At 35.9% G+C, this 26187-nt stretch overlaps 1 protein-coding gene across 2 annotated transcripts; it reads left to right on the forward strand.

Annotated features, from left to right (window-relative positions):
- Nucleotides 1–3655: 3655 nt before the first annotated feature.
- LOC122006996 (katanin p60 ATPase-containing subunit A1-like) lies at nt 3656–25343 on the forward strand. 2 transcript variants are annotated; one of them, XM_042562730.1, is made up of 7 exons: nt 3656–3843; nt 4621–5080; nt 16866–17063; nt 17537–17781; nt 18192–18390; nt 18512–18599; nt 24758–25343. In XM_042562730.1, the coding sequence occupies exons 1-6, from the start codon at nt 3725–3727 to the stop codon at nt 18548–18550; spliced, it is 1260 nt and encodes a 419-aa protein (XP_042418664.1). In that variant the 5' UTR covers nt 3656–3724; the 3' UTR covers nt 18551–18599; nt 24758–25343. The 2 variants fall into 2 exon arrangements, with proteins under 2 accessions (XP_042418664.1, XP_042418663.1); XM_042562729.1 differs by having other exon boundaries at nt 18192–18350.
- The last annotated feature ends 844 nt before the right edge of the window (nt 25344–26187 follow it).

Genomic DNA, 26187 nt, shown 5'->3' on the forward strand with positions numbered 1-26187 from the left:
TACACAACATCTAACTTTAGCTTTTTCTCATATATTAAAACCTGAATTTGATTATTAGTGTTAACTGCACCAATAGTTGACTATCTCTTTGGGGATTGATCTTGCCTTTTCCTTTTCAATCTTTATTCTCATCTATCTATTCATGAAATTGGGAGGAGCCTCTGCGCTCCTTTTCCGGAGGAGGGGGGGGGGGGGGGGGGGGGGCCAAGATCGTCGACTCGATAAACGATCGGTATTGTATCATGATCAGAACAACGACGACGCTTGTAAGGCTCAGGGGATCTTTTGCTAGGCTAACTCTGATTGATCTTCTACTCATCAACTGCCCGTCTCAATTCCCTTGTATATTGCTGGCAATCCTGAATGCAATAGGTGTCTGATTGATAGTAGACGCAATATTGAATTAACTCGGGAGACCCTTGACTAGATTTCAGAGTAGGAGTTGAGGCCACTTCCATTGCTTGCACCACCTTTTTCCCCCTCCGATTTGTGAACTCCCGATTTCACAAGGGAGGAGGAGGGGTCTACAATCCAGTTGAGTAGAGGTGTGAGTAGAAGTTGATACTTCATTTCTTTTTACAGACTAGGCTTCCGAGACTTGAACATATTTAAGCATCCGGGCTTGCAAGCCATTGAAATCGGCTGAGGGTTTCTTCACCAGAGATCTGAAGAAGTCTCCATTGATCAGACATTATGAGAAAGCATTGGCCTGCACCTCGGGATGACCAGGGGAACATTCATAGTCACCCGATTAAATCATTGTAGATATTCATTCAAAATTTCCTTGGATTTTTGCTTGAGGGCAAATATATTATGTAGAGTTTTTTTTGACACCTTCGATTGGGGAAGTGATGCATGAATATGACATTGAATTCCTCGAAAGTCTGAATAGAGGAGGTGAAAGACAGTTGAACCACCTTTGTACCCAAACTAAGAGCGTAATCAGGAAAACTCGACATTTTACGTCATTCATATACTAATGTAACAGGAATACATTTTTAAATTTACAGATATGATCTTCAAGATTGGTAGTACCAATATATTCCCTAATTTGTAGCACCTGAAAGTGTTTTGGTAATTCATCCCAGAGGATGCTTCTTGAGAACGGAGGGCCCCGAGAGGCCTTCATCTCACTAGATATGAGATCTTTTCTCGTTAGAGGATCTCAATGGGAGGTTTCTTCCGAAGATTCCATGAAAGATTCTTTAGCAACCGATGCACCGACCTGCATGGGAAACGTAACTGACGACATTTATGTGGGCCAATGTATCTTTTGATGAATCCTTGACGTTACTTCAATCAACCGAGGTAATGGCTTGGTTGAAGGATTGATCCCCGACGAGAGGGGTTGTTGGGACTACCCTTGCAATGCTGATTGTATTATTGCAACTACCAATCTATCGAAATCCTTCATTACTTTGGCGATGACATGAGATTTTCCAATGTCATCTATCCTAACGTCTCAGTTTATGTTTTAACTTAGTGTTTCCACAGACGGCGCTAATTTAATCTTGATTGAGAGCGCTGCCGAATGAACCACCGGTGAGTTGGCAGGGATGCTAACTTGGTCGTCAATTGCCTAGCGACAACGAGGATTAGCGAAAAGATTTGTTGGAGTCTAAATAGAAGATGAAAGAAAGAGGGTTAGAATGATGGCAAGAAGGTTCTTTGGAATAGCCACTTTGACATTCAAATAAGTTTTCAATGGAGGAGTTGAGCAAGAAGCAAAACAAAGAGGTGTTTAGGATTTCAAATGTGTGTATGCATGTATTTGAGTCCATAGGAGTGAGTTACCTTTTATAGAGTGATGACTGATTCCTACATTCTCCGTGTGTCCCAAAATCTGCATGATTTGTTATTTATTTTTTAAAATAGTTTGAAATCCTGAGATCCACGTGATGATTATCTTCTTTTTGAAATAGTCTAAAATTCTAAGATCCACGCGATCGTTATCTTCTTCTTGAAATAGTTTGAAATCCCAAGATCCATACGATCACTATCTTCTTCTTGAAATAAACAACGACAATCTTCGACAGTGTCATGGAGTCGGGAGGCGTTGTCGAGTCAAGAAGCGGCTCAGAGACACTCAACTTGGGATTAGGAACGTCATGAGGTCGAGATGCCACCGAGTTGAGGGCGGCTCAGGGACGAATAACTCGGGGTTGAGAGCACCATGGAGTCGATGGCTACTGGTATTTGAGGTCATATGGACTCAGGAAATGACTCAGCTTTTCCTCTACTCTCCGCACCACCTCAGTAGAAATGTTAACCTTCTTATCTATATAACACCTTCGCATTACCTTCCGGATTTGAATATTCTAAACTCCATTTGTATGCATCTATTTAAAGAATGCAAGCTCATGTTAACAAGTTAGTTTTGTGAGTAAGTATCCTCTGGTCTAAGATCCTTGGACTAATCCTGAACCCCTACTCATTCATTGGTGGGGTGGACTATACCCCACCTGTTAAACAAGTGGGGTTCAGCTCACCCCACCAATGAGCTTGTAGAACTTCTGTTGGTCCAGAAGATCTTAGACCAGAAGATCTGACCTCTAGTTTTGCAGAGCAGCAAATTTGGGTATAGAGATATGTTATAAATCTACAATATGTACTTCATAGGGGAGTTATCTAGCCACAATAGAGTATCTAACTTTTAATCTCATTTCTCTCTTTATAAAAAAAAGGGTCAATGAATCTTCTTTTACGAAGGCGACTCCTCAGTAGAAATTTCATTTTGGGTACGAGAAGCATTCCAATGGAAGTAAGTCATCATTAACCACCTCTAAAATTAAATATATATTTTTTATAATCTAGTTATTTAATGAACTTATCGACCAATAAATCAGAAAGTATTTATGTAGGTCAATCTAACTAGTCCGTGTTCTTAAAGTTATCATTCTACTATAGAAAAATCTCTAACATGAGTTGTAGTTGGTTTTAAACATGTCTAATTAACAAATTAAAGGCTTGTTTAGTCAATAGAGTAACGGAGTTGGAAAGCTGATTTTGACACCATTATTAACTTAGAATTTTATTATCTTAACAATTTAACTATTTATGAAAATAAATTTAGTGTGATAAATTTATGCCAATAGTTTAACGGCAGATGATGAATTGAAATTTAGTGAATGACAAATTTAATACTGACATTTAAAATAAATACTAGATTTGTTTAAAATTTTTATGATAATTTTAAAATTGACATAAAGTACATGCAAACTTATTTAAAATTTTAAAGCCAAATATAAAATATAAAAATATAACTAAAATAATTTTGATTGTCAGAGTGAAATTTCCTTAAGAAGTTCAGAATACCGCAACTACAAAAATAAAACTAACTAAATATTTTAGTTGTGATTGTTTTTTCTATTTTTATCTGTTAAGAGCTAAAATCACTGATAGGTAACGGTGTTTTTTTTTTTTAAATATTTTTTTTAAAAAGTAGATTTTACAAAGTTAAATAAGATAAATATTTAGAATTCACTAGAAATGAATATTATAATATATTTTACATATTAAAATTATAAAAAATTGGAAATAAAAATTTAAGAAACTTCTTCATTAATTGGCAAATATTGAAATTAACAAATAAAAAAATGTTGAAGTACTAACCAACCACCGCTACCTATTTAAAAGTTTGTACTTGTATCGGCCGATCGACTTCCTTTTCTTCTTCTTCTCCTCCTCCATCCCTAACAAGCTTTCTGATGACACAGATCTGAGAATGTCGTCAGCTCTAGCAGTCCTTCAAGATCACGTCAAGCTGGCGCGCGAGTACGCGCTTGAGGGCCTCTACGACACCTCCATCATCTTCTTCGACGGCGCCATCGCCCAAATCAACAAGTAAGCGTCCTTGTCTTTCGCCCTTCCGAGCCCTGCTGCACGATATGATAACGATATTCTCTCTCTAATTAATTTTGACGATATTGAGGATCTTCCGTTCGCCTAATCCTGGCGTGACCTTGTAAGTTGTCACCTCTTTTAGTTTCCCAGTTGCATGGTTCTTGGCACATTAGGTTAGAACAGAAAGATGAATCCATGATTAGATAGATTGTTCGCCACACTTGTAAATGATTTTAGTTTTTGTTACTAGACTAGATACCAGGCAGTAGTTACAAAGTAATTAGTGCAGTGAGATTCACTTTAGAAAGATTGGCTTAGCAGTGGTCACGATACTTCTGTTTGAATTCTTATTCGTTATCATGTTATGTGTCATAGGGTTTCCTACCCAAGCTCTCTTCTTTGTGAAAAATAACAAAACAGAACACAGAACCGTGAACCATGAGAAAACAGAAAAGTGAATATGCGGCATTTATCTTTAATTTGAGTTTCTATGGGGCTATGGGGCTACAATTCAGCTTTTCTTTGTTTCTTTTTAGTAATCTGTTCAGTTTTTGTTACTTCCTCTTGTTGTTTCAATGTGCCTTTCGGAGTATGAACAATCATGTCTTAATTCTGTGAGATTGTTTTTTTTCCCCATCATGATCAATTAAGTTGCTCTTATATAACAATGCACACAGCATTTTTAAATATTTAGATATTTGGAGAGTGCATTTTCTGTTCTCATTTTGAATTTTGAGTCCTGGAATAGTAGTAAGTTTTCTGAATGCTCTCTTACAGGTATCTGAATACTTTAGATGATACTGAAATTCGTGCAAAATGGATGAACTGTAAGAAAGCTATTTTTGAAGAAGTGGAAGTCGTCAAACAACTGGATGTGGAATTAAGAACTTTCAAGGAAATGCCAGGGACAAGGAGGTCCTCTTCACCCCCAATATCCACTAGATCCTCCTTTGTTTTCCAGCCATTGGATGAGTACCCCACATCTTCTGGTGCCTTAGATGATCCTGATGTTTGGAGACCACCAAGCCGAGACTCTCATAGTAGAAAACCAACAAGAAGTGCTACTTCTAATATGAGAAAACCCAACCAAGATTCTAAATGGGCGCGTGGTTCAACTAAGTCGGGAATGGTTGGACGTGTTGCTAATTCTAACATAAGCAAAATTAATTCAAATGCAAGATCATCAGCTCTTGTTGGGAAGAAAGGAAAATCAAACTCTATCAAGGCTGATTCTCAGGTACTTTATATTTGAACAATAGATGAAGTGGCTGCAAGATAAACAATCGCACTAGATAAATAATCTATTGCATATAGAATTAAAACTCACATATATAGATTTATTGTTAAACTGAAATTCATTTTTGTGGGGGTTTGTGGGCCTTTTATAGAACACTTATTCTTTTAAGAACATGATTTGAATTTTTTTCCATTTTGTAAAGACTGGTAGGAGCAAAATAATGCCTTTTTACACAATATTTTCTTTTCTTAAAATGATATGAAATATAATATTCCCAATTTCAAAATTTCAAGTTATACTTTCTAATTTTAAACCACATTATTCTCCTTTATCCAGTAGGATTCTAGTCTAAGTGAGTTGTGAGCATTTTTAAATCTGGACATACTTTTCATTGTGTGAGGTAATAGGATACGAGTTAAAACCAAGGATTTAAATCTCGTGTCATGCCGGTCGACATGAATGGTTATTGCTCCACCCACTAATCGACACAATACCAACACTGTGACCACAAGGCCATTGCAACCCTCATAGTGGCCTCCGCCAAGGCACGAAGGGTGCCGCGACCCCTGCAGCGGCCATCGCAGGGACGTGGAGGGTGGTGCAACCCTCCACGTCGCAGCACTCGCAGTGGGTGATTTTTTTTTGTGTTTTATTTTTAACTTTAGAGGTTGATTTTATTTTTATTTTTTAAACAACTATTTATTTTTTCCTATTAAAATTTTCCTTCTTAATTTTTTTTTTCTCTTTTCTCCATTAATTTTTTTCTTCCTTATTAATATTTTTACTCTTCCATTCATTATTTTTTTTCCATCAAAATAAACAAAGAGAAAAAACTACCTCTTATGGTAAATAAAGGAAAAACAAAACCTCTTAACTTCTTTAAAAATGATTATCTTTTTCCCTTCTTAGATAAACAAATTTAAATTAATATAATTTCTAACTTTATAAAATATATTACTATTAATAAACTGAATTGTTTTATATATAAATTGGATTTAATTTTAAACTTATTAAAATATATCTAAATTAAATATAACTTAAACCTTCTTAATGGACTTCAGTTAACCTAAGTCTACTTTTACTCAATACAATCAAACACGAGATAATATCAAAACTTAAATTAGCATTCAACATCTCAAATATAATATAATAATAAGCATTTATAATAATCAAATATTAATAAAAATAATTTTAATTAATATATATAGCCCAATAAATGAAGGTGGATGTGCGGACATACAAGGATAGATAGATATGAAATGAAAATATTAGAGAGAAAGTCAGGTTGTAACTAATGAGGAAAAACTCCTAGAGACACTTTTAAGATGGTACAAACATGTACATAGATGACCAATAAATGCTCCAGTTTGGCAAATTAAAACTATGACAAATGTGCACATCAAATGAGGGAGAGGAATGAGGGATAGGACATCAAATGAGGGAGAAGAAGACAAAAAAAGACTTGGTTAGTAATAATAAAACAAGATAAAATTTATTTAAATATAAATGATATAGTACGAGATAGAGCCCAATGGCGTAGAATGATTCATATAGTCGATCCCACCTAGTGGGATAAGACTTAGTTGTTGTTGTATATTTTAAAAAGTATCGAAATTGTATTGGCATGATACGATATCAAAACCGTATAATTTCGGTCATATATCTAAACTTCAACATGTTTCGAAATTTTAAAACTTATCATAACCTTAAAGGAACATAATATGTTCATTATCTTCTTATTTACACGTCCCTTCCAATTAGTGAGGAATAGACATGTCTTATTTTTTATGATCTTCGATGAACTTTTTTTATTCTATCGACCACCCTTTCTAATGAATAAGAAAATGAGATGATTAATCACGGGGTGAGAAAGGTGTTTGCATAACAATGATGGGTAGAGAAATGATAATGTTGATGATCCGACCATTAGGACCAATCTAAAGAAGCATGTGGCCTATGACAAATACAATATAAGTAGTGTGGCGTGAATATCTCTTTACAGTAATATATTCTCTGATAAAAAATTGAACTAATGCTGAATAAGTTGGCAACTAGAATCAATTTTCCTTGAATGTTTAAACAAATTGGATAGTAACTTTTCTACAATAGCTTTCATGAGACAATTCAAGTTTATGAATGTATAACACAATTTACTACATAATAATTACTTTATAGTAATCCTCCTACTCAATATAATCTCTTTCCTAGTGTCTACATGCTCACTTTTTTTTCTCAATGAAATCTCAATATGGGTCAAAAGTAGGCTAGAAGCTAACTCCCCTAAGATAACGAGCTCTAGATCCATGACAAAAAGGACACATGATTATAATTGATTAGTCAATTTCAAAAGGGCATCTAGCATTTGTAGGACCGTTGGGCTGGCTAGAAGGGGGGTTGAATAGCCTGAAAAAAATAAACAGAAAAGACCCTTCTCGAACTTTTTAACAGAACACTTGCATAAAGTAAATTAACAGTAAATAAAAAGCAGAAAGAAGAGGCTCACAATTTGACTTGGTTACAACCAAGGAGGTTGTTAATCCAAGGAATGAACGTGCACTAAAATATCTCCTTCAGGCGGAGAAGCCTCTTACAGTGAAAGCATGAAAGCTAATAGAGCACAAGTGTTTGGAATGTAAATTTCTAAGTTGTTGAGCTTACGGACCAAGGCTATATTTATAGCCTTGGTGGGCGCTGGAAGGGTTCCGGCATACTGGGGATAAATTTTATCTGACGTTGAATCGAGTTTGACTCGATCGGTATCTTGGTCCGGGTGCGGAAGGGTTCGGCGCCGAGCCCAAAGTCAACCAACGTTGACTTTTTCATCCGGGACCACGCTCCGGTTTGGTTCGGCTCGGTCCGGGTCTTCTACTCCGGATCCGCTTGGGTGATCTCGCCATCCGGAAAGGACTCACCGAACCCAACTTCTCGGCGTGCTTCCCTCGGCTCGTCCCTCGGAATTGCGCGTGTTTCCTTCTCGTCCCAGACTCATCCGATCTTAGTCCCTCGGTCGTCGACCTTCCGTTAGCTGCGTCTCTTGCTCCCGAGCGATCTTCCGCTTTTGTCCCTCGGAACCACCGCGCTTCCTTCTCGTCCGCGGTGTACTCTTCGTCGGCTCTCTCCCACGCCGTCCTTCTCGCTAGCTGCGTCTTCCGCTCGACTACCTGTGTTCCTAAGCTCCTGCACACTTAAACACAAGGTTAAATACACAGGACCTAACTTAACTTGTTGATCACACCAAAACAACCTTGGGGTTCCAACAACATTTTTATGCAGGTTTCTTAATTCTAGGAAGCAAGTCGGATTATGGAATTGATTCTTCTTCCTCATCTTTACAACATTCCATTTTTTATGCACATCACTTTTGGGGTAGGGGTAAAAAGACCTAAAAGAAAATAGATTTAATTATTTATAAAATGTGTTTATTGTGAATTAAATTTATGCTGAGAAAGTGGATCTTGGGAGCATAAATTTTATCCCATGCCCATCCTATCTCATTTATGTATTTTTTTTGCTCTATCCTTGTCCCAAGAGAAATTATCGGGAGCAAAAACAAGATTTACATATGATATTCATTGACTTAGAAGAAGCTTATGATAGAGTCTCAAGAAAAATTATATGGAGAATTCTAGAAAGGAGAGGTGTTAGCGTAACATATATCGAATTAATTAAGGATATGCACGAGGATTTAACGACCAGAGTAAAGACTTCAGGCGGAGAAACTGAAGCATTTCCAATAAAGATAGAGTTACATCAAGGATCAAATCTAAGTCTCTATCTTTTTATACTAATTATGGACGAACTCACTGCATACATTCAAGACACAGTATTGTGGTGCATGTTGTTTGCAGATATTATTGTTTTAGTAGATGAAACACGTGAATGAGTAAATGCTAAATTAGAATCTTGGCAGGAAACACTAGAAGAGAAAGATTTTAGGCTTAGTAAAATAAAGACAGAATATATGGAATTTAAGTTTAGCAATATTAGACGTAATGAGACAATTGTTAAGATAGAAGATGACGAGTTGATCGGAATCGAGAGCTTTAAATATTTAGGATCATTTTTGCAAAATGATGGAGGGATTGACAAAGATGTCTTACATAGAATACAAGCTGGATGGTTGAAATGGAAGAGAGCGTTGGGTATTTATGTGATCATCAAATACCTCTACAACTTAAAAGAAAGTTCTACAAAACCGCAGTTACACTTGTTATGTTATATAGAGCTGAATGTTGGGTTATGAATCGAGCACATGAGCAGAAGATGCGAGTTGTAGAGATGAGAATGTTAAGGTGGGTGTGTGGACGAGGATGGACAAAATAAGAAATGAGAGCATTAGAAAAAAAGTCGGAGTTGCATCTATTGAGGGAAAACTCCGAGAGACACGTTTAAAATGGTACAAGCATGTACTTAGATAACTAATAAATGCTCCAGTTAGATGATGTGAAATTATAATAAACACGTATATTAAACGAGGAAGAGGAAGACCATAAAAGACTTGGTTAGCAAAGCAATAATAAAACAAGATAAATTTATTTAAGTATAGATGATGATATAGTAGGAGATAAAGCTCAATGGCGTAAGAATGATCTACATAGCCGACCCCACCTAGTGGGATAAGACTTGATTGTTGTTGTTGTTACTCTATCCTTGCCCCATTTACATATGAGGTAGCTAGGTTGGGTTGAGTTGAATCTTAATCAAAGTTGGATAAATTATCATCCTTACCCCTATTGTTTATTTTTATTTATCTCTTAAGATAGAATGAAGGAGGTATTGTTTATAAGACTAGATTATGATTAATCACATGTTAAACATTTTTGAAAGTGGTCAAGCTATGAGGGGGTTCTACTAGGGTTATGTCACTAGGGATTGAATACAAGTCATTTAGAGGTTATTTTATAATCATTTTGTGGCTTAATCAAATGATCTTCATTCTTAGGAGGAATATTACATTATGTTCGGTGGGCATTTTTTAAAGGACTAAATTATCACAAAACATGCTTATGGATATATTAAATGAATTAGGCTAAACATCTTCTAAATTTAATAGTTTTTTGATGTTATCTTTAATATATGCTCTATTTTTTAAATAATCTACGTTTATTTAAACTTGTGTTCATATATTTTTCAACTATTGTTTTATGTATGGACTAGTATTCACTCTCCACAACTCTCCATAGTATTTCTTACACCTGAGGTTATACTCATGATTTAAAATCTCGAGCCGTATCGGAGTTTTGGTTCATAACCCGAATGATACGGTTTCGGTATGTGCCCATATGATTCCGGTATTTTTTAAATATAAAATATATTAATTAAAATAAAAAATTTAATCTAAATATTATAAAGTTTAAAATATAAAAAATATAAAAAAAAGTTAAAAAAGAAAAAAAAATATAGGATGCCTCTATATAATAAAAAAAAAGGGCAGTCCGGTGCACGAGATGCCTCTATATAGTAAATAAATAAAAAATTTATTATATATTTTTGAAATCAAAATAAATAATATATATATGTGTAGATATTAAATTAATGGGATAGTTATATTAGTCTTTGATTAAGCCTATTTAGATTATTCCTATTATAGTAGGAGTTGATTGAAATTATAATGCTAAGTTTAATTATTAACATAATATGTTATGCATCACGCACCTGTCGCGTGTTCGCCGTTGCCTTCGCCACCCCATGGCAGCATGTGGTGCCAAGCAGCGGGTGGAACGTTAAATTCAGCCTTTTTCTCTCTCGATACGGAATGAAATTTTAAACCATGGTTTCACTCAATCTTTAACTTCGCCCATGACAAACCAGTCATAGCCGGTCCTAAGCTCAGATAAAGGAGGAGGGTTGCATTAGGTTGCAAGTCAACGTTAAAGTATATCAAAGGTTCGATAAATGAATTCACTAAACTATTGTGCTAATGTTAGGTTGTTCCCCAGAAGGAACGCGTTGCAGGATCTGATTGTAACGTTTCGGTAAGGACCGCTATATCTCCAGAACTCGAGTGTAGTGCTAAATATGCAAAAGTTCGCGTTGCAGGGTCCGACTGTAACATCTCTATTAGAACTTATGTGTAGTGTTAAATAACCATGAATTCTCATACCATAGGTTGGATAAGAACAGATATTATAAGAAAACTAATAGTCGAAGATTTGGAATATGAAATATCACTGTAAATGAATGGAGCTAGTAGATGCGGTGATTAAGAGAAAAATTAGTGTTTTGTATGTACAAGAGACAAAATGGATATGCGAAAAGGCAACGACGATAGAGAACTCCAGTTTTAAGTTATGCTACACAAGAAAGTGTAAAACAAGAAATGAAGTGGGTATTGTTGTAGATAGTTCGTTAAAAGATGAAGTTGTAGGAGTAGTTAGAAAAGGAGATAGAATTACAGTTCTTAGGATAATAGTGACGAAAGAAACTATGAATGTAATTAGCATATATGCACCGCAAGTAGAATTAGATGAAGCTATCAAATAAAGATTTTGGGACGACCTAGATGAAGTATTACAAAATATTCCGCCAAATAAAATAATTTTAATAGGAGGTGATCTAAATGAGTATATTAGAGTGAAAAATGAGGAATATGAGAGGGTATATTGGGTTATGGGTTTGGAATGAGAAATGGAGAAAGAAAAACTATATTGGATTTTGCGATAACATATGACCTTATATTAGCTAATACATTTTTTAAGAAAAAAGGACACTTGGTCATGTTCAAAAGTGAGAATAATAAATTATAAATCGCAAATTGACTTTCTTATGGTTAAGAAGAGGGATAGAAAGATTTGTAAAGATCGTAAGGTCATCCCTATAGAAAACTTAATCATCCAATATAGGTTAGTAGTTTTCGATATACGCCTCAAGCATAATATCAATAGAAAAAAAATATATATGACTCCTAGAATTAAGTGATGGTAATTAAATGATGTGAAGCAAAATATATTTAAAGAGAAGGTAGAAATACAAGTATTAGGTGAAATATATGGTGACTCTAATATGACATGGGATAAGATGGTATTAAAGTTGAAAATAGTAGCTAAGAGTGTACTCGGTGAGTCAAAGGGATATGCACAACTAAGTAAAGAATCTTGGTGGTGGAATGAGAAAGTACAAGAGAAAGTAAAGGAAAAATGAACTGCTTATAAGGAATTATATATTTGTAAGAACGAGGAAAACTTAAAAAAATATACAATAGCCAAAAAGAGACTAAGAAAGTAGTGAATAAGGCAAAAAATGAAACTTTTGAATGATTATATTAAAAATTGAATACTAAAAAAAAGGAAAAAGACATTTATAGAATAGTTAAAGTGAGAGAAAGGAAGACAACAAATCTTATCCAATGATGAATGCAATGGGTACTAGTAAACGATGGAGAAATAAAAGAACCGTGGAAAACATATTTTTATCAACCTTTTAACTAAGCTTTAGGTGACCAACTTAACGTAGGTAATTTAAGTAAGTCAAATGAGTATAGAAATTTAAATTTTTATCGTAGAATTCAAACTTCAGAATTAGAATAAACTTTAAATGGGATGCACAATGGAAAATAATTTTGGACCATATGATATTCTGATGTACGTATGGAAGTGCCTATGGAAATAAGGTATTGGATGACTTACAAAATCATTTAACATGATATTGAAAATGAAAAAAACGTTTAATCAATGGAGGATAAGTAATCTAGTTCTCTTCTATAGGAATAAGGGAGACGTGCAAAATTGTACAAATCATATCATGAAACTTTGGTAAAAGTAATAGAAAAAAATTAAAAAGATCACGGTGACCAAAAATCAATTTGAATTCATACTTGGAAGGTCGATAATAGAAGCTATACATCTTCTTACAACTAATTGAAAAATATCGGGAGCACAAACAAGGTCTATACATGATATTCATTGATTTAGAAAAAGTTTGATAGAATTCCAAGAAAAATTATATGGAGAATTCTAGAAAAGAGAGATGCTAGCGTAACATATATTGAACTAATTAAGGATATGTATGAGGATGTAATGACCAGAGTAAAAACTTTAGGTGGAGTAACTGAAGCATTTCGGGTTAAATCAAGGGTCAACTCTAAGTTCTTATCTTTTTACACTAATTATTGACGAACTCACAACACATATTCAAGACACAGTATTGCAGTGTATGTTATTTGCAGATGATATTATTTTAGTAGATAAAACACGTGAAAAAATAAATGCTAAAACTAGAATCTTGGCGAGAAACAATAGAAGGAAAAAGTTTTAGGCTTAGTAGAATAAAGACAGAATATATGGAATTTAAGTTTAGTAATATTAGACGTAATGAGACAATTGTTAAAATTAGAGCTGACGAGTTGCCTACAATTAAGAGTTTTAAATATTTATGATCATTTTACAAAATGACGGAGAGATTGAGATAGATGTCTTACATGGATATAAGCAGGATGGTTAAAATGGAGGAGAGTGTCGGGTGTTTTATGTGATCGTAAAATACCTCTTAAACTTGAAGGAAAGTTCTACAAAACAGCAGTTAGACCTACTATGTTATATGGAGCTGAATGTTGAGCTATATCTCGAGCACATGAGCAGAAGATGAGAGTTGTAGAAATAAGAATATTAAAGTGGATGTGTGGACATATAAGGATGGAAAGAATAAGAAATGAGATTATTAGAGAAAAAGTCGGAATTGCATCTATTGAGGAAAAATTTCGAGAGACACGTTTAAGATGGTACGAGCATGTGCTTAGATGACCAATAAATGCTTCAGCTAGGCGATGTGAAACTATTACAAACATGCTCATTAAACGAGGAAGAGGTAGACCAAAAAAGACTTGGTTAGCAATAATAAAATAAGATAAAATTTATTTAAATATAGATGATGATATAGTAGGGGATAGAGTCTAATGGCGTAAAAGGATCCATATAGCCGACCCCATCTAATGGGATAAAGATTGATTGTTGTTGTTGTGGTTTCACTCAATCTTTGTAAATTTACAATAGATTTCCTTAAGTAGAGGAAAACAAGGTGCCTTCTTGTTATAGATTTGTACTTAGGCGGTTAATAAATATCTTAGTTAGGCGATATGAGATCATGATAAATACATGTATTAATGTATTAATCGAGAAAGAGGGAGACTAAAGAAGACTCGGTTAGGAATAATAAAATATGATTGAATTTATTTAAATATAGAAGATGACATAGTAGAGGATTTAGTTCTGGCGTAGGAGGATCAATATAGTTGATCTCACTTAGTGGAACGAAGGATTTGTCGTTGTGGTGGTGGTAATTAATTTCTACAATAATATATATATATATATATTAAAATTTCTACTCAAGCTTTATGAGAAGCCCATTGGCATTAAAACTTAGATGGATTGTATTGGTACCAGCTGATTTCACCATCTATGGTGCCAATAAGTTTTAAAACAATAAGGGTGGTGGTTGTTACAGTGACGACGCGCAAGTAATTCTCTTAGCATCAAAAGATGGGGAAATAAGTTGGCAACTGTGATTGTAGATCAAGAAGGATCAACTGTAGGTCTGCATTAGACTTGAGCAGTTGGGCCTAGTGCTAGTTAAGTTGAGGCACTAGTCAGAGCAGAGTAGTTCTAAGTGGAGTTTCGTGTGGCCTTAGGGATGAATTTCGCAAGGGATCTGTTGAGGAGGTGCGCTGCATGCTCTCTTCTCTGGATTGGAAGTGGACGAATGAGGGTAGATTAGCATTTGATGAGGGTTGCAGTTGTGGATAAGGTTTGACTGTGAAGAAGTTGAGGAACAAGTGGAGATGGGCTACTCATGCAGATAGAAAGGGGCCACTTTTAGATGAGGCACTTGGTGAGATGGATGCGAGTGGAAGCAACAGGAATAACTGGTTACAGTTCCTTGGCAGGGAAATCAGTGGGCACGGTGGGATACTATCAAGTAACCAGTATTGAACTGAGTTTTCAGATCTTGATCAATGAGGGTTGTTACAGTTCCTTGGCAGGGAAATCACTGGGCACGGTGGGATACTATCAAGTAACCAGTATTGAACTGAGTTTTCAGATCTTGATCAATGAGGGTTGTAGAAGGTCTTCTTGTCTTGTAGGGGTGACATAGATTGAATTAGGGAGGGATCTTCTTCTCCTTGGCATAGAAGTGCAGTGGGATGCAAAGAGGCACGGGTTAGGATTAGTCCTTGCCGTGTGTTGCAAGGATGTGGAGGAAAGGACAATGTTAGGTGAGGGCGTGGAATTAGAGAATGCAAGGAGAGAGATCACAAGAAGAATTATCAAAATACCGAACTAGGATTCAATTCTGATGCGACACCATGTGTAAACAATTTGACACGGCAAAATAATATATCACATAGATAATCAAAACTTATAAGGGAAGATTATTATTAAACTAAAAACTCATTTCTATGAGGTTCTGAGAGCATTTTATACAGCGATCTTTTTTGTGAAGAAAACATGTTAATCAACATTTTTTCTTTAATTCTTTTGAAATATGAAATTTCCTATTTTACAAATTTCAAATTGAAACCTTTTTTTTTAAATCACATCAGTAGGCCATAACTTTTTAATTGTCTGTAACTTTTAATTGTCTGTGTGTTAGTTTCTTAATTGGTGGCATTAATGATAAAATTCATGATGTTACATGCATGATAAACAAGAATCTATTGTCCCCTTCTTTCTAGCTTGCTATTGATGAAGTTGTATGATTTTCTTCAATCCCCTTTTCCAAATAAGGCAAGTATGAGGCCCATTTTTCTTCCAGTCAATTGTGGATTTGTTTATAACTATGACTTTTTAGTTCCTCCACCAAAATGATAAATGGATTTTGACTTTGGAGCGATTAATAAGACTGATCAGGATCAGGAAATCGGAAGCTTTTAGAAAATACAAATAGTAGCGAACAAATTTCTGTACAGATTATCAATCATTGCTGTTTGCATGTTACATGATTGCATCAAGAAATCTCTAATCTTGGTCAACAAGTTAGTCACAATAGTTGCTGAGGATGAAGGATGGGAGAGAATGGTGTTTTATGGTTCTTGAGGGCATGTTTTCTGGTCGAAGATGCTCAAGGAATATGGATGTCTATGAGGGTTGCTGAGGATGAGGATTGGAAGACTTCCTATATTCACCTCAATTATTGAGTATGTTCAAGAAATACAAGTGTTGACATTGACATCCTCTAGTCAATGTTTAATCGTTGAGGATGAATGCCAAGAGATATCCTTTGGTTGAAGACGCATGAGGAAGAAGTCATTGAAACTTCGGGTGAACTCAACCTCTTGAGAGATGTCCAATGAGGGTTGAGGATGGTAAGCTGCTATTGAAGAAACAACATTTTGAGTGAAGGGTCGTAAACAACGAGTTGTTGTCAAATAAGCAACCTTTGGTGTGTAAAGGTTGAAGATGATACAATGTGGAAGGGTCAAAGATGAATCATCAAATATAATAAGATATGAGATTTTTTTTCAATCCTAAATTTATTGTGGGAAACTATTCATTTGCTTGAGTAGACCTAATTAATGACTAAGTTCAGAATTAGAAATCAAATGATTGATATTGAATTGGTCCAAATTGTATTAAATCAGACTGATTCTTGACACAAATGATTCACCCATACAGTTTGAACCCTGCAATTTAAATGGTGAATTATATGATTTTGATAACTCAAGAATTAAAACTGCACTATTGTAATCTTTCTATTTCTCTTTAACCATTTCCCCTTACTAGTACTTTGTGTCTTTTTACTACCTTTGTTCCTTAGCATTGTTTTTAATCATTGATTATCATGATTATTTCAGAATGGTGATGCAGAAGACGGAAGATTGAAAAGGGGACAGTATGAAGGGCCTGATGCAGATTTAGCTGCAATGCTTGAAAGGGATGTTTTAGAGACGACTCCTGGGGTGAGATGGGATGATGTTGCAGGACTAAATGAAGCCAAAAGACTCCTAGAGGAGGCTGTAGTTCTTCCTCTGTGGATGCCTGAGTATTTCCAGGTAATCACATCTGATGTCATATTGACACCTAAAATATTCATAATATTTGTATATTATAACTAAAAGAATTGTATCCTATGTCCTAAGGAGCCAGAACCCAATTATGGTAAAAACCACAAACACATGATTTATCAACTGATCTAATTCCTGTTGTGAAACATCTATTCATGATCAAGGCAAAGCTCTTTATATATCATGCAAATGTGTACTCTCATATAACCCTTATTCGTTGTTGTTGTTGTTCGTTTTTTTTTTGGATTCATTCCAATTTTATGTAAGTGGAAACTGGAACTTGCAGAGTTGAGCTTGGAGTCTCCAATTGAGAGTTTGTAGAGTGCTTGAAATATTATGGCATTTGCATTATGCAGCGTCGATCAACTATTTATCAACAAAGAAGTTCAATAGTATGCTATATGTGATTGAGTTTTACTATTAACTGATATGAGATTACCCAATTATTTTTTCCTGCCTAGGGAATTCGACGGCCATGGAAGGGAGTTCTTATGTTTGGTCCACCTGGTACCGGAAAGACTCTTTTGGCAAAGGCTGTAGCAACAGAATGTGGCACAACATTCTTCAACGTTTCCTCTGCTACACTGGCTTCAAAATGGCGTGGAGAGAGTGAAAGGATGGTGCGTTGCCTATTTGAACTTGCGAGAGCCTATGCTCCTAGCACTATTTTTATTGATGAAATAGATTCTCTCTGCAATTCTAGAGGGTAGGTGTGCCTAGAATTTTGTTCTTGTGCTCATTTTCTCTCATTGAATTGTATTTTTTTAAAAACATATTTCTTTTATTTGATTTTTAAATGCAATAATTGTAGTTATAGTAACTTCTAATCCAATATAGAAATACTCGCTTGTGCAAGTTATAAGTCAAGTACAAGTAATGGATTAGTGGGGTGATTCAACATGGTGTTTCCTGTGGCATTAGTTCATAATTATATCTAATTAACATAGTGAAAAAGTACAAATTTCTTTCACTTTTCTTTTTTCTTTTTTCCTTTATGTGCTAGATTTTGTAATGTTTTTTTTTGTGACATTTATGATCCTGATTAGGTTCTCTAGATGCTATTTGTTTATTTAAATTATTTTGGCACTGCACTGATGTTTTTGCTCTTTTATGTAGAGCTTCTGGTGAGCATGAATCATCTAGAAGAGTGAAGTCTGAACTTCTAGTTCAGATAGATGGTGTTAACAATAGCTCTACGGGTGAAGATGGTCAAAGGAAAATCGTGATGGTCTTAGCAGCTACCAACTTCCCTTGGGACATAGATGAGGCACTTAGGTTAGGCACAACTAGCATTCAAATTTATGCCCTGTACTTGGTACTAAATTTCTTCATTTCATTTCTATCCATCTTAGTTTGCTAGCTGTTTGCGTATCCATAACTATAATACTTACCCTTCTAACTTTCATTGTTGCTTTACTCATATTGATCTATTGCAGGAGACGGCTGGAAAAGAGGATATATATACCTCTTCCTAATTTTGAAAGTCGAAAGGAGCTTATAAAAATAAATCTAAGAACAGTTGAGGTATGGCTCACAATTACAAATATGTTTCTGATAATCTAGTTTCAAAAAATGCTACATACTTATTGTACATTCTTTTGATTTGCCACAATTGTATATAGACTATTCTTCTTCTTGTCGAAATATCAAGGAACCTAGACTTTAGAATAATTTAGTCTAGTTGATTTCGTGGACTTACAATATTAGTGTTGTGGGGGTGTTGGTTCATCTAAAGGAAAAAAGACAACTATTGTAGGATCATATAACATCTTTTATTGCCACAAAACATATTTTGTTGCCACAATTAAGGTTTGAAATTCATTTCAAGTTTGAGTTTCGATGTTCAACTAGAATGAGATGTGTAAGTTGATACGGGAGCCACATGGTGTGCCAAACACTGTAAGAGGAGGAGAAGGGGGAAGTTGGGAAGGAGAGGAGGAAATAGAATACCTCTTCATTTTGTGATATCGTGGTGAAGCTGAGAGAAGTATATATTGTAGAAATCTCATAGACAAGAAGGGGGAAGGAGTCGGACATCACAAAAATCTTATTTGCAAAGCCCTCACCACCTCAAGGAAGTTTTGGATCGTGCTTGAAGTCAACATCAATGAATGACTCATGTTGGAACATCTATTTCATTAGAATTCTCCAAACATTAACGGCTTTATGAGTCAGTGTATTTGTGTTGCAAAAATCTTTATGCAACCTTGTCATTGTAGTTGTGTCATGGTTTTGAGGATGTTCTGTGTGCTAGTCAACAAATGGAATGGTATATGGACTGACATGCAAGGAACAATTTCTCCTTGAATGGCAAAAACAATGCAAATTGGACACCTAAGACCCTCTATGGATTGTATGCAACATTCCACACTTACAATTGTCCTTGGATGTCCCATTTGGAGAGATTAGGGCCATTAAATGCTTTTGGCCAAAAGTGGTCATTAAACACCTTTGGCTAAAGGTATTTGATGGGCAAAAACATAACAAATTGGACATCCAAGACTATTTTTGGATTGTAGGTAACATTCTAGACTCATTGGTAGTTTCAAATTTAATTTGGAGTGTTTAGGGTTTTCAAATACTTTTGTCCAAAATTACTTGATTAGTTAAAATACTACAAATTGGACACGTGAGATCATTGTTTGTCGAATCGTGGCAAAAAGGTGGAACCGCCACCCTAGCGGCCCTCTGGCCCCGGCCCCACAAGATTTCAGAGGGAGTAAATCACGGTTAATGCTGGGCAGGATAGGTGACTGGGGGTCGAAGGAATTTTTGGCGCAGCAGACCAGAGTTTTATCCCCGAGTGCAACTAGCGACCTTCGACCCCACGACTTCAGTGGCAAGCTGCAGGCACCTAACCAGCTGATCCAGCCCGTGGGGGCATTGTTTGTCGGATCGTGATCCTATGGAAGATCGATTTGGGGTCAGAATCAGATTGATTAGGATAAGATTGTAGGATCGTACGATCCTACCAAAAACCCTTAAAATTTCATTTAGTATTTTGATAGGATGATCAAATTGATAATGAAGACTAAAATAATTTGATATTTGATTAAAATTTGCTTTATAATAAATTAAATCAAATTAATATTAATGATAATAATAGGTTGATAATATATATAATAAATAAATATAATTTATTTATAGTTTTTAAAATTTAAAATAAATTTATATATATTTTAATGGGATAATTGGATTAGGGTTTGAGGAATTTAAGTTAGAAGTTAATTGCATCAATTAACTAAGTTTCAATTAAAAACCAAAAGTTCACATCTCTCGTCACTGAAGCTTTCTGCCTCCTCTTCTCCTCTCCCATCACCCCCTTTTTTTGTCGCGAGATGGAACCCTTAAATCTCCGACCACAACCTCTCCTACGGTCCTCCCTCTTCCTCAGACAAAAAAAAAAAAAAAAACTTTTCTTGACCTCTCTTCTCTCCTCCCCAATGCATTCCTTGCGACGACCATCAGAGACAATCCCTGCCGCGAGAAACTAGCACGCCTAAGTTTCGTCGGAGATGGTCCTTGCTGTGAGAAACTAACAACGCCCAAGTTTGCGCTTCCCCCTTTGCAAGACACCGACGTCGCTTGTCTGTGGTTCCGCCGACAAGGACGTTTGTGGTTTCGCTGACGAGGACGTTGTCCATCAGAGTTGAATCATTTGTAATGTAAGATCATGTTGATTCCATAGATACTGTATGATTTCAACTTTCCTGTTCTGATTCCACTACAAAACTTGATCCCAATTGGTTTAGTGCTTCCAAATTGTAGGATCGTACGATCGATCCTACGATCCCGATTGCGATTTTGCAAACCATGCATGATACCATCTATGCATTGTAGGCATCATTCTTGACTCACTGATGATTTTGGGTGCCCAATTTGGAGATTCTAGGGTCATCAAGCTTTTTTGCCCAAAAATGCTTGGTGGGTGAAAACAATTCAAATTGGATAGCTAAGACTATTCATGGATTATTGGCAAGATTCTAAACTCATCGGTGGCGTTGGATGTTTTAACTTGGAGAGTTTAGATCCATCAAAAACATTGCAAAAACATTGCAACATGGTCATCCAATACACGTTAGGGTTTAGACTAATTGGTGGCCTCAGACTCACCACCCATTCTTCGTGATTTGGGATCCAGAACATGTTTTAGGATTTCTACCCAAGGTTTAACACTAAAGACATTGCAAAATGCTATCATAATGTACCTTTAGATGATTGAAATCTAGAATAAGCCCTTGAGACATACATGGTGTTAAGAAAATATACGCTGAAGGGAGATAAATACTAGCAGGAAAAAAATGTTTGTATGCTTGAGAGGTTGTTGTCATTGTAGAGACATGACTAATGCTTTGTTTACCCCGAAGAGTAGGTGGAGGGAAACAAATCAATAGTGTATTCTTAGTGGAATGGAAATAGACTAGCAACGGATCAGCCATATTGGGAAGGACAGTAGAAGGAAAGAATGGGAAAGGGAGCCAAAAAAAACTCACTGGGAAAGAGAAGGGAAATGACTCATGAGGCCACAACTAGGCTTGGCCACTGAGGCCATGATCAGGCCATTCCGAGCTCGAGGAGGCCTCGTGTCCATGCAGAGACCAAGCTTGGTAGCGGGTTCAGCATCACAGAGGCTAGGCCTTCTCGGCGCAAGCTAACAGTATTGCCTGGCACTGTGGCGCACAATTGTGGATGGACAGAGAAGATTTGGAATTGTTGAAGTTGCGAGAGGAAGGAACGAAAGTTTGTTCTACCCAATTTGGGATGGATGAAAAATAAGGGAAAAATTGATCTGTTGATGGATTTGGAATCATGCTTTCTTTAATTTTACACCAAGTAAACAAGGAAAAGTGTTTCAACTCTCGTGCAATCCATACTTTCCTTCTTACATTGTTAACAGTAAATCAGGCATAAGGACCCCCATACTCGACAAAAGATGGAGGAGGGGTCGATGATCGCTGAAGCCTAAGGTTTGCTAGGTTTGGCGGTGCAATTTGCAGAACCCGAGTGAGAGATTGAGAGAGTGGGAGGGCTGTTTGGGGAGAGTGGGAGGGACCGGCTTACTGCTTTGAGTGAAGGTGCTAGTGATTGGTTGGTGAGATCTGAGTTTTGGGGTGCAAAATTGGAAAATGGGCCAAATCGAGTGAAAATCACTTTGACTGGAGGAGAACCACCTAAAAAAGGGAGAAATTCTCTGTTAAGGGGGAAAATACTTTCTTTTCTTAAGAGGGAGAAAATTACTTTAGAAAGAAGCATAAAGCAAAGGGGAGGGTAATCTACCTTGAGAGGATCAGTCATATTTTGTGTCAAGAAAAATTCAAGTTTGAATTTGGTACATTTATAATTAATATTTACCATTTGGTATCAAGTTTAGTGAAAACATTTGGTATCATCATTCCAACTTGAACTTTTGATCTTCTGAAATACTTCGTATAAATCAAATTTTTATTTTGAATTTGGTTTATGTTTTTATTATTTGGCATCACAAGTAGTGACTTTCATTGACATTTAAGTACTTAGATTTGGTAAATGTAGGCAGGACATTCCTGTTACGCTAAATGATTTTAAAAAAGGAGAGTTGGAAATGACCCAAAAGGAGGACAAAATGGAAAATTAGATTTTTCCATGACCTACAAAGGGAGAAGCAAATTCAATGTTGAATTTTTTCTATGTTTTAATATTTAGTATCAAGAAAATTTTAGATTGAATTTTGGTATCTATTTGTAGGTTATGCTTTTGATTTAATTGTCTTTATAAGTGATTATACAATTGGTATCATAAATATTTTTACAAGTGACACCCTACTTTGTTCAACTACATTTGGTATCAAGAAATTTTCAAGTTTTGAATTTTGATCTCTATATGGTTTTAGAAGTGTTTCTTCTTGGTTTTATAAGAAATTTTCTAAGTGGTATCTTGTTTTTTGATGCATGCAAAAGGACGAAAAAAATGAGGTGTGTAAGTTAGAGACTTTTATTTGACCCAAATTGACTTAGAAAATGGAATTAAATTATCTGAACTTAAATGTGTTGTCAAATATAAAAAAGGAAGAGATTGTTCATCTAATTGTGCTCCAAGTGGCCAAGTTTGACCAATTGATTGATAATTGAGGAGATTAAGATATTAGGAAGACTATTGGTGTAATGATACCGAAGCGGTTGAAGTTGATTAAATATTTTTAATGTTTGATCAAAGGTTCAAGTTAGGTTAATATGGCTTGTCAAGTAGGGTCTCTTAGAAAAGGAAGATCTCGAGGCAAGGCATCTTGGTAAACCAAGAAGCCCCATAGGTAAGGTCTCTTGGCAAGTAAGTGAGTTAAGAGTTTGCAAGTGACCTCACATTTGAGGTTTCGATAGATTTTGACTTTTAAGTGATGAATTGATGTAAACTGGTTGAAACCAATGATTCAGTCAATTGAAGATTAAATTCAATCAATTGGTATGTGAGTCAACTATGGAGTCAACTTAGAATGATTTGCTTGCAAATATAATCTCTCTCGGGATCGAGTCAACTGTTCATCTATTGGGGGCGAGATTAGTTGACTAGGTAGTCGATTGAAGTTCCGATAGAAAGTCAGAAGAAGATTTGACAATGGAAGGCAGATGCCATTAAATGGCTTACGTGATCAAGCAGTTATGTCAATTGACTTAACAAGAGTAGTTAGTCAGCTGAGAACAATTAACTCTAACCGAATGGAGATGACTGATGGATCCATTTCTAGGCAGAAGTTTATGAATAGAAGAGAAATTGACTAGGCTGAAGTAGAACAATTGATTGCTAGCTGAACATGGTATAAATAAAGGAGCAAATGGACCTTGTTTACCAGTGAAGGCTAATGAACAAGGACCAAAAGGATTAAGAGAAGGTCAAGAGCGCCATATCTGTATTGCTTTCATTATTGTATTGTTACTCCTTGCTTACATGTGTTAGTCTTGTTGTTATTGTAAGCAAAGCATTGTAAGATGTTTCTTCTACTCCGGAAAGGAACTGAGACGGAGAAATAATAGTGGGAATGGAAGAGTGACTCACTAGACAAATTATAGCCGTAGATTAGAAGTCAGTTTTAGAACCATGTAAACTGAAGTGTTACCCCTGTCTATTTTATATTGCTTGTTTATGTATCCACTGCATAACTAACAACTAACCAAGTGATAACTTGAGTTGAGAGATTGCAATTTCAGGTCATGACCATTCTTCTTGCCCTTGGAACTCTAGATGTAATATGCCTTTTGGTAATGGGGATTTCAAATCACATAAAAATAGAAGTGTTAGCTATGAATGTTACATTTTTATTTATGTATCTGTTGTGTAATTAACAATGCGAGGACTTGAGTTGGCTATTCCCTCTATGCGTGCCTTTTTGTGACAAAATGCTGAAAGTTCTTTATTTATGATATTAATTGAAAACACCTCTCCAGTTACCAATGGACCTTTGGCCAAACCCATGAGATCTATGGGTTTTTGGTTCGGAAGAAATATCTAGGCATCACTCATCAGTTCTTTGTGGCCTAGAGTTATATCCGTGGGGCCGGTATTAGGGGCATTAAGGTAGCGGATCTACCTTTTTTATGGCCTAGAGTTATGACTACAACATCCTGGATTGTACTGATTTTGTTTTTTTGGTTATTGTTAACAAATTATTATGCTTTTTTTTACATCATTGTTCTTTCTGACTACTAAAATAGGTAGCTACAGACTTAGACATAGATCAGGTAGCCCATCGAACAGAAGGTTACAGTGGAGATGATCTCACTAATGTGTGCCGTGATGCATCTTTGAATGGCATGAGGCGGAAAATTGCGGGAAAAACAAGAGATGAGATCAAGAATATGGCGAAAGAGGAGATCTCAAAGGACCCAGTGGCTATGTGCGACTTTGAAGAGGCACTGACCAAAGTCCAGAGGAGTGTATCTAGTGCTGATATAGAACGCCACGAGAAGTGGTTTTCAGAGTTCGGGTCAGCGTAGAAGATTAGAAATGGAGTTGATTTGTATCCTATGGGCTGGTTTTCAGAGTTCGGGTCAGCAAAGAAATGAAGTGATAGAAATGGAGTTAGTTGGGATGTAAACTAGGGCATAGAAGATCATTGGTTGTGAACTGTGATGTACCTTCTTTTTGTTGAAAAATTGAAGATGATGTTGGCCTTGCAATTGATTGGTGTCTTTGATTTACAGGAATAGTTTTTCAGGTCTTCTGAAATAATTATTCCTAGGTTTCTATGTAAATGAATTTGAATTATTAATATTATTATTTCTTGCAAGAAAGACTAAATGGCAGGAGTGTCTCTTGTCATGATACAAATAGAGTAAGGGAAGCAAATGACATCCTCCATAACCCAGCTTGACATATTATTATTCCCAAAATAATGTGCTTGTTATCACCTTCACCCATTGACCTGCTCTCAGAAAATCACCCGACACACATCCTCCGCCCGTTTAGACTCCAATTGCATTCCCAAGGAAGTTGGCCTCTGGTCTCAGTTCTACAAAGTAAAACAATTTGAAGACTTGTAATCTCATCCAATGCTTCTATTTTCATCCACCTCATTCTCAGGTGGTTGGTCTTCTTGTGAAGTGCCGGCAAAGTAAAACACCTTTATCTTCGTCACACTAAGCCTGCTAGATGTTATTATCAGATGCAAGTACATACGCATCATGAATGCATATTTCACTGAGCTGTGAATGTCACAAGATACTATTTATTGAAGTGAGCCTTCCTCCTAGATAGCACATGCTTTTCTCAAGGTCTCAACTTGGCTGAAACGGAAGGATTAAGTCTCTATTTAATAGATTTTATATGAATTAATTATACACAATTACAAGTACCTGGTAGTAGTTTTGGTGTGATCAATCAAGTCAAGTTAGGTCCTGTTGTGTTTGATCTTTTTGTCTAAGTGTACATGAACTTAGGAGTACAAGAAGTCGAGCGAAAGACACAGCTAGCGAGAAGGATGATACTGGAAAGAGTCGACGGGCTCAGTGTGTTCGAGGAACGAGGTGCTACGGAAGAGTACGTTGACGAATGAGAAGGAAGCGTGCGGCATTTTCGAAGGATGAGAAATCATAGTGGAAGATTGCTCGAGGAGAAGGCCAGAAGATGGATTCGGATGAGCCCA

Source organism: Zingiber officinale, chromosome 7B (assembly GCF_018446385.1).
Source record: "Zingiber officinale cultivar Zhangliang chromosome 7B, Zo_v1.1, whole genome shotgun sequence".
Taxonomy (NCBI): Eukaryota; Viridiplantae; Streptophyta; class Magnoliopsida; order Zingiberales; family Zingiberaceae; genus Zingiber; species Zingiber officinale.

Excerpts from the sequence above, each read along its gene's own strand:
- LOC122006996 (XM_042562729.1), top strand. The coding sequence starts at position 3,725 with ATGTCGTCAGCTCTAGCAGTCCTTCAAGATCACGTCAAGCTGGCGCGC. Across the intron at positions 5,081-16,865 it reads CTATCAAGGCTGATTCTCAG|AATGGTGATGCAGAAGACGG; the intron begins GTACTTTATATT and ends TGATTATTTCAG. Across the intron at positions 17,782-18,191 it reads TCTCTCTGCAATTCTAGAGG|AGCTTCTGGTGAGCATGAAT; the intron begins GTAGGTGTGCCT and ends TCTTTTATGTAG.